General features: G+C 41.9%; 1 protein-coding gene across 3 annotated transcripts; it reads left to right on the forward strand.

Annotated features, from left to right (window-relative positions):
• The first annotated feature begins 3,498 nt into the window (after positions 1-3,498).
• On the forward strand, positions 3,499-8,642 carry LOC147611208 (uncharacterized). Of its 3 annotated transcripts, none has more exons than XR_015263987.1 (7): positions 3,501-3,653; positions 3,751-5,506; positions 5,758-5,879; positions 6,030-6,117; positions 6,299-6,377; positions 6,586-6,885; positions 8,381-8,642. XR_015263987.1 is itself a non-coding variant. In XM_086785875.1 (6 exons), the coding sequence occupies exons 1-6, from the start codon at positions 3,585-3,587 to the stop codon at positions 6,674-6,676; spliced, it is 2,205 nt and encodes a 734-aa protein (XP_086642001.1). In that variant the 5' UTR covers positions 3,499-3,584; the 3' UTR covers positions 6,677-7,224. The 3 variants fall into 3 exon arrangements, 1 of the variants encoding a protein (XP_086642001.1); XR_015263986.1 differs by lacking the exon at positions 8,381-8,642 and adding an exon at positions 7,107-7,224 and having other exon boundaries at positions 6,586-7,063; XM_086785875.1 differs by lacking the exon at positions 8,381-8,642 and having other exon boundaries at positions 3,499-3,653; positions 6,586-7,224.
• Positions 8,643-9,540: the final 898 nt, after the last annotated feature.

Here is a 9,540-nt window from a genome sequence, read left to right on the forward strand (position 1 = left end):
ATAGGAGCTCAAAGCTTATGTTCTCAGTGTTAATCACTCCTATTACACTTGCTAAGCTGCCTCTCGCCTCTGAGCTCTCTGCAAGCAAACCTAAGACTCTTGAGCTGAAATTTAAAGCAAATCACCAATGAGATTTGGGTTTCCCTTCCAATCTTGCAAATTGAATGTTAATGCAATGAAAAATAAGACTTAATCATCAAAATCAAAAGAGTAACAGACTCCAAACCAGTTATCTTTTGGGGTGTGATCTCTTATTTGATACCGACGAGTGATATTAGGTAAACCCAATAGCCATAAACAAATGGCAATAGGAGCTAAGCCCTAAGCTAGTCCTCGTCAGTGGCACCAAATATGTGCAAGATAAGAGCTTACCTTAGCTTATGCTAAAACAAGTGTCATTTGGTACTTCACTATATAAAGCCACAAAAGCAACTTCCCATGTGGGCTCCTTGTTGTCACACCAAGGAGATTCCATGGCTATGGGATTGAATAAAGAACACTCTTTACCTACATGGATGTAAGAAAAGGATAGCCTTTGTGGTGGTTCTCTCTCACGGGGGGAGTAGAGGAGAAGCTCAAGTACGGGAGAAGCTTACCCTCAATCTTATCTATGCAAGCCACCATCAAGCTAAGAAAAGGTTCATCAAAAGACACATAAGTAAGAGAGAGTAGAGAAGAGGGACAACTCACTGCAAGGGAATGAACGCGTATTACTTAATGTCAAAATTGACTTATATACAAATGGCTGGTGTTCACACGTGGCCGGACAATTCTTAGAAAAGGCCCATTTAAGTATATACACAAATTGTATTTCCCTATTTGGGATTACGCTCAGGGTAAGGCTGCTTCATGAAGTCCATCACCATCTTACGCTTAGGTAAGGCCGCTTCATAAAGTCTATTGATGTCTTACAAAGAATAGGCTTCTGTTACATGTGGGTAAGATGGCATAGTGTATGAGGGTAGGAGAGGTGGGTGAAAATATGTTAACAATGGAGTGGGTGAGGGTAGGAGAGGTGGGTGAAAATATGTTAACAATGGAGTGGGTAACCAAGGCCTATGCTCACATCTTTCTTGCCTCCTCCTTGGGCAAGGAGAGGCTATGTAAATATCCTTAGTACTCTTAGCATTGAGGGGTATAACCTCTTACACTCTAGGGGTTGTGAAACTTTATAATGCATCGATTAGTACACTTTAGTGAATCACGATGCCCTCTAAGTTGTTTATCTAGTGTAGAGGGGCCAATTACATGATAGTTGCCAAAACTATTTCCCACCTACCCCCTCTTTAACTTGAGTTTACATGGGGAATTGTGAAAGTGAAGGTCCAATTGTGAAACAGATTTGATGAGGCATCTTTTGTCCATTGGCTAAATTTGTGTAATATAACTAGAGAGAGTGCATAAATGTTCTCCCAATTAGGGTGTCACTATTTTGGGTTTGGTGGTTTTAAAGAATGATGTTTACAAATTAATGCTAAAATAAGTCTTGTTTCATTGTGTCAAAGACAATTGCATCAAATAATTCAACAAATACGATTGTTTGATGCCTCATTGAGGCTTGCATTGAATTAATGCTAGAATAACTCTCACTTCGTTGTGGCAAAGTTACATTACAGAATTTAAGGAATATGATTGTTTAGTGACTCATTGAAGGCTTGTTTGGTGCCTCATTGGAAGCTTGCATCTAACTTTTTTGTCACTAATATGCCCCCCTCTATCCTAAAGGCAAGATTGCCATTCTTTGATGTGGATGATGGAAAAAGCCTATCCACATGTTGTACAACTTTTATTGATGATGCAATGACTATTTATTGTTGAAGTATTTGGCATCTTCTACTTTAAGGGTTATTTAACTTGCATAGTAGAGAAACAATATAGATAGGCCTAAGCAATTTATTTTTCAACCTTGGTAAGTATTGCCAAGTTGGGTATTGCTAACCTCTCGTGGTGGATGGAATGGCGTTGATTTATTTCTGGGGTGCTCCAATTATTATTCATGATATTTTTATACTACTCTCAATGCCCTTTTTGGGTTAGTGCTAATTTCTTTCTATTGTTGCTCAAACTTATGGTTGGACATAAACATAGCTTTTGTGGGTAGTGCTAGTTTCTTTCTATTGTTGCTTAAACTTATGCTACTCTTGGCCCCCTTTTTGTGTAGTGTAGATTTCTTTCTATTGTTTCTCAAACTTACATTGATGTTAATGTAACACATATTGGCTTTTCATAATAGCAACGGAGCTTTGAAGATAATAAATCAATATTAAGGTGTGCAACGATTTAACTAGAAAATATGAGCTTATTTGCAATTATGTGGCCTAACTTTCTCATCAAAGCTAGAATTTGTGGATCTCTTGCAGAAAATTGCATTTACATACTATACACTTTATCCACTTGTCAAAGGTCCCATATAATATGTGAATGATGTGCATTTACTGTCAAAAAAGCAAGGATGGACATTTTTATCCATCCCTTTGAGTTACACCATTTTTATTCAACACTTAAACATGTTAATCAAGGATTCATGGTGGGTAAATAATGTTTGTAATGTTGAAAGCTATGTATAGTAATAGGGCTGCATTGACATTATGTGAGTGAAGGGAGGCAAGGGTGTTCTCCCAAAGTTTGATTAATGGATTGAGTGCTCTATTCTAATATGCTCCACCTACACAATTTATAGTTTCCTTCTCAAAAAAATGAAGCTTTTCTTGTCAAATCATCTTCCACCTTCCATAGTGAAAATGTTGCTAATCTATTTCGATGTTTAATTCCAAGGAAAATAGGTATTGTTCCAGTGGGAGACCCAAGGAAAATAGGTATTGTTCCCCAAGGAATTGGCAAGTTTATGAGGACTATGGATAAATCACAAGTCCGTACTTTACCTTTAGTGAGGTAGGCAGGCAACAAGGTGGAGAAGAGTCAGTAACTTAAATAGTAGACATTGAGAAGAGGAAGGTAAGTCATGATTCATAGTAAGTACTTTTGATGAGCTAAAATTGTTTCTGCCTTTTTGACAGGCAAAAATGCCCTTCACAGGCCAAACTCGCGTCACAAATTACAATGCTGTGCATGGAAAAAGCTCCTTTGTCTCTTGATTTGTGAGCAGTGTGTGGGAAAGGGGTGCCTCACCTTGTCACTGAGTCGGATGGATATTCAATTCAGCCGGTTAAACTTGGACGTAGAAGGATTTTAGATGGTTGCAAAATTGCCAAAATTGACCACCTACAGGTTGGGTGAAACCTTAGAAGGAAATGTGCATGTTTCCTACAATATTTGTGAGGATTGAATCGAGCATGGCTGTCGCACACATGATAGTCGATACTCGAGTCTCCGTCTTGTAGGACCCATTGAGAACACCATTTAATGCTTAGCTTTTTGGGGGCATTTTTATGGACACTCTCTACTACGAATAATCAATCAATAATTATTAGCCTAAAGGCAAAGAGGGTAGCAAGATGAGAAAGGGTGGCATTGCCACCTGGCATGCAATGGTTGGGGCCTTGTGATACCCTGGGGCAAGCTGATGCAGAATATGGGCGCATTGCTTTCCAAGAATGGATGGTACTACCTAAAGCTCCTCCTAAATGGCTTCCTCCTCTGCGGGAAGGCTGCTGTACCATCATCATCAGCACCTCCAACCGTTTCATCTTGCGGTCCGACAAGAAGCTCCCCGTAACCCGCACTGTTTGCTTTCTTTTTCTCACATTTAAACTCGCGTGCTAATCCGAATTGCCATTTGATCTGTTGCAGAGATCGCGCTATCTGCACCCCAGGCGGTCGACACTGAGCAGAGTGCCTTTCTCTCGGAGGCGTCTCGGTGAACCCCTAACCAAGCATGGAACGCCCCTAACCCTAACTCTGAGATCTGTGCAATGTCTGAGGCAAGAGGAGCAAGAAAGCGTTTTGCAGGTAGAACCTGTGGAAACTGAGCCGAAGCGCGGCGAAGGAGAGGCCGTGGATTGGGTGAACAGCGCAGCTCGCGACCCCATGGTGGAGGTGGACCCTGTCACTGTGTTTCGGCGGATTGTTGCAGAGAGACGGGCGAGCCAGGCCATGGCTATGGTGGAGGAGAAGGCCGCTCTTTTGGTGCAGACTACCTCTCCCCCTCCATTTTTTCCCAGCAGAAAACGGCCGAGCAACTTCACCATCGCCATAGCCACGGCTCTGGTTCTGCTCGCTGTAGCAGCAGCTGTGCACTTCTTTAGGTCAGAGAAGAATGGCAATGCCGGATCAAAGCTTACCTTAACAAATGGCAATGATGCCCTCGGGCCATCCATCGATGGTAGACGGAAGCTTATCAAAGACACCATCAAAGCTTCTCAAAGCGTCCTCACGGCAATGAAAATTGGAGCTGCTTCTTTAGGTAGACCTAAGGGTTACAGTAACTGCAACCATGAAACCTCACATGCAGTCTATGCTAATGGAGCTGTGGAGCAGACACCCAAGGTTGAAGAGGTAACAGCAATCTCAAACATAGTTGTTACCAAGGATACTGATACCAATGGAAGTTCCAGCCTGCAACAGAGTGGCTTCAGCAGGGTCAAGGATGGCCAAAATGTTGGTGTTGATGATGTAACAGAGGGGCCATGGTTTGGCCAAGCCGCTGAGCCAATTCCTGCAGAGAAAGGAATCCTGGAGTATGAGGCTGTCCGTGTCCAGAGCCAAGGTTATCAATCCACAGATGAGACTGTAAAGCTGCAGGTCGGTGAACTGAGCGTCAGTGAGATGCCTCCTAGTGAGGTTCTTACAGAGCCCTTGGCCTTGACATCCGATCAGGTCAATATGGTAGACGGAGAGTTTTTTGTTGAAATTTTGGCTGTCGATACTGCAAGTTGGAGAGAAAATCCTGAGTCTGAGGAGGCTGAAAGTGAGGCGGTCCAGCCATGTCCCACAGACAGTTGTGTAAACGTTGAGAAAACTGAGCAGATCATGGAACAGGATTCGAGCAGGTTGCCCAAAAGTGAGAATTTGGCAGATGATACACTGAATCCTAATGTGATGCCTGGGACGATTGAGGCCATATCAGAGGGACAGTGGCTTGATAAAGGGTTGGCTGTTGGGCAATCTGATTTAGACCTTGTAGATGCCCAAACCAGGCAGACAGACTCAGATACTGAGCTTGACAAGATCAAAGAATACCATGTCACGGATCAATTATCCACCAGCACGGATCAAAAAGATGAGATTACCGCTAACCAGTTTTTCAGAATTGACGAGGCTGCTTATTACCAGAGTTTGGACTTTACACCTGAGAGCCAGGATGTGACATACTATGCTTCCCATCAGGGCCAAAATGAAGTACTTGAGGGACACTCTTTAAATCCAGAACTGGGTGACATTCTCGATAGGAAATATTTGACTGAGAATTCTCCAGAGGCGGGCCAGGCTGAAGAGAAAGGTGTGATTGAGTGGCATTCTTTTGATCAAGGAGTGGCTGGCAAGACTGTAGAGGAGCAGTTGACAGAGCATAATGTCAGCAGGAGTCAGATTGATCATCAAGACTCAGGTACCGGACAGGACAAAGATAAGAACTAAACTTGTATTTCTTATACTGTTCAATAACTTTTTTGTTTAACATGTTTTATTAGTTGAGCTGAAAATTGCACTTGAGAACTCTGGCACGATGTTTCACATGAGAAAAAAAACTTATACCAGGGAATACATGAGTCAAATTGGATTTAGGACTGTTTTTTGATACCAAATCTGCTTAATGATGCAACATGTAAATTAAAACTATTTATTATTCTTCTAATTCAGCTGAATGGCAAAGTTATGGAAATATCCCAGTCCAGTCTCCACCTGATGATGTTGGGAGCCTTTTGCCAGCCCTCAAGGTCGATTGTCCAGCATCTGAAGCTGTAGAAAAGGCCACTGATAAGGTGATATTACCATTGAATTTTTATGGTAAATATTTTTCTGTGAATTTTGAGTACTGAAAACATTGAAGGTTCAAACCAATGATCAAACATGGTCTGTTGTTGCCTTTGTGATATCACATACCTACTTAACACACCAGTCACTCTCTGTAGGTTTCCAAACGGGATAGCAACAAAGCACTTGAAGCAGCAGTGCCAGCCTTAGCTATCGGAGTTGGTACTGTAGGTACACTTCTTGGAGGTATGGGGTGTGTGCTTCTGGGATGCAAGAGATAGAATCTGTATTTGGTTTCAGACCTAAAAGTCTGGTTAATACTTTGTTTTTAGGTATGCTAAGCAGTTGAAACGTTCTTGTTGTGACTTGGCCAATTTTAGCATTCATTTCGGCTATTAACTGGTGTTATGGGTGTTTGGATGTACAGTTGCTGGCGGCCTGCAAGTAGTGGGTTTTGCAGCACTTGCAAGCTTAATTTCTCGTGATTTTTTTTGGGCTCAAAGCCGGTAGGCCATTTTTGTGAGATGCCTGTATGCACAATTTAAGTATGTGCAAAGTAGATGTACTTCTAAAAGCTGTCTCAATAAGCGCTAGCAGATGTTTGAATTTGTACCTGAGATAGTTGATTCACCTCCTCTTGCAGCCTCCACTTTGAAGCAAGGAATTCAAGGGTACCCCACATTGGATGTTGCTGACATGTGATGCTCTGTGCAGGGACTCATTGTGGCAGGAGCTGAGCAGCATAACAGACCGTCAAAAGCTACTGGATTTTTTGGCAAAACGGAACATAGTGAAAATAAAATAAGTGAAGTGAGTTGGTAAGCATTTGGAAAGCTCTCTGAGATTGACCTTGTGTATGTACCATACCGTTCCACTGCCGATCAGAGCTTGATGATAGAGAGTTCAGCTGGCATTCTCTTCAACGCGCTAAGGCGCCTTGCTCCTACTGAGACCAGTTTCTTGTAATGAGTGTATGGAAAAGCTTGGGCAGAACAGCAAGGATGGTGTGATCAGGTTTGTAATTATCCTTCGTAAGTGCATGTACTCAATAGTTGAGTGTGTCAAGCTTTAAAGAGGTTTTTGTTGTATTTCTCACATGCATGCATGCATGCATGTAACAACTCTGGTTATATGTAAGGGAGAATTGCAAGGTCTCTTTCCCAGGGGAAAAGGGGAAAAAAAGAATGGCAAGGTTCTGTACTTCCGGGAAGAAAGGGGAAAAAAAGAATGGCAAGGTCTCTGTACTTGACCCATCTATCTGACTGTAAGCTTCTCCACGTGTGTTTGCAATGGTTGTACAAAATCTGGACTTGTTTCTCTGACTTTGAAGTCAATGAAGTTCCCATGCCATTATGAACTCTTGCAAGATGGGTTCAAGTTGATTTGTGTAGGGTGATTGTTGGTAAGCCAGCCTTGGTTCACAGCCTTCTGGCGGGCAACTGCTTGAGAGATGAGTGGGCAGACGCTACCTCTTAGCGTGTCGGTCCACCACACTGTTAATGCCATCTGATGCCGGCAGCTGCTGTTAAGGGCGCAATGAGGGTATTGGGATTCGAGTGTCGGCCCAAACAGTTGATTGTTTGGAGATCACTATGTACAAAGACACCCACCTTGCCACCAGCTTGTGAATGTCCGGACACATGACGTATGCCTAAACTTGTTTAAGGCTTGGCAATGAATTTTACGAGCTTGAAGGTGGTAGAGCATAATATTCCACAAGTGGCTGCCCAAACACATGATACAACACACGAGCCCATGTGAACCACTTAGCACCCTTAGCTCCGTGTGAAGAATATCTCCTTTTCACTCATAGCCATCCATTGTGGTCTTCGTGCCCCTTCGACCTCAGCTCCACTACTCATGAGCACCCTTGTTGGACCCTTAAGCTTCTTTTGCCCCACGCAAACTTGCCCCAAGACTCTTTTGGTCACCATTGTTATCATGTGACCCATCTCTTACTCTTTTTGGTCACCATTGTTATCATGTGACCCATCTCTTACTTAGAGGTCTAAAGCCATGCTGCCTATTCCAAAGAAACCCACACTTATTTTTCTACTGTACTGGACTCTTTTGGTCCATCCCCTCCATGGAGACCACTTTTTGAAAGGTCATTACTATGTCACTCCTTGTTTCTCAGCCTTGATTTTTGTTCTTTTTTTGTCTTCAGTTTACGAGGATGAGAAAACCCCCCCCTCCTTGCCCCCTTTTTTAAGAGAAGTTTATCCTTTGCCTTGCACAAGAACTACCCCTTAGTTGGCTCTCAAAGGGCTTGACTTCTTCCCCCCTTTCATTGTCTCGCAAGAACTACCCCCTTTCAAAGCTAATCCAAGCTAATCATAGTTATTAATCACATTTTATATCTTTCTTAGGGTTCTTGCCTCTTCTCCCCCCTTTAACCCCAGCCCATGGAGGATTGATTTATCCCCATCCTGTCAATCTTTAGCATTGCTATCGCTTCAAGCCTCTTCCTAACTCAAGCACACACGTGTGCATTGCCTCAATTGTGCAGAAGCTCGTGCCTTGTTGGTGGGCAGCAATGGCGTTTTTTAAAAACCTACATTTTTTCGAGGAAAAACAGTGGTGCCTCATCGAAGCATGATAAGCATGATAATCTAATTCCTCATTGCACCGAGGGTTTTGGACGATGGCAAGCAAAATGGTGCAATCAATTTCTTGATTGAGGTTCACAGCAGCCAATAGGTTTGATATTTGGACACTCCACATAAGAGACTATGGTAATACAATGATTAAGGCTTGCCTATTTTGCTTAATGGTATGATAAGGCCTTTAACCTCATCTAGATATATTGCTATAACATTATTTTGAAGCTCTTGGGAAGGGTGCTCCAAGTAGGCTCAGTTTGTTGTCACCATAACAATGATTTTATTTGTTATGACATGATTGGGTTTGGCTTAATCTTTGATTATTAGGCTAATAAAAAAGGATTAAAGATGCCTTTTGATTGTGAATCTTCAAATTTCAAGCACATTAAGTCAATGAGGATAATCAAGAAAGTAAAGAAGTCAAAGAAAAAAATCAAACCATGCTATTATGATAATGCAAAACATTTTGGTATGTCAAAATTTCTTGCAAATAATATGCACTTATATGGTGACGGGTCTTTTTACCATACATTAAATCTCTTTGTAAGGGTTTAGACAATACCCTTGGATTGATTTTCCAACTGGTAAGACTTGCTTGCATCATGTCTCACACATCATTTGAGATTCTACACATGGCAATCCAAAATCAAGTTTACATTGATGAGAAAGGGACTATGGGGTGCCATAAATAGGAAAAGAGAGAATGTCTTACCACCAGGGAAGGTAAGGCCATTTGGGTAAGCAAAGATGAAAAGGCAGTGGAAATCATCGCCTTAAGCTTACTGACACTTACATCCATCACATAGAAAAGAAACTTTCCTGGAGGTCTAAAATACCCTTGATACATTGTTTGGAGCTCAATCCAAAAACTCAAAGATTAGCTTGCGTATAAAGTTTTTTGAACTTAAGATGAATTTAGATGAGTCTCTTCCAACACATCATAACTATATAAAGATTATCCTTACCCACCTAGCAGGTATCAAGAAACACATCGAGGAAGAGTATATCGAGAAACACATTGAGGAAGACGTCATTATAGCAATTATTTTGAAGAGTCTCCCTCAAG

The sequence above is a fragment of the Cibotium barometz genome, chromosome 48, assembly GCF_041138505.1.
Source record: "Cibotium barometz isolate CiBa-2024 chromosome 48, ASM4113850v1, whole genome shotgun sequence".
Classification (NCBI taxonomy): domain Eukaryota; kingdom Viridiplantae; phylum Streptophyta; class Polypodiopsida; order Cyatheales; family Cibotiaceae; genus Cibotium; species Cibotium barometz.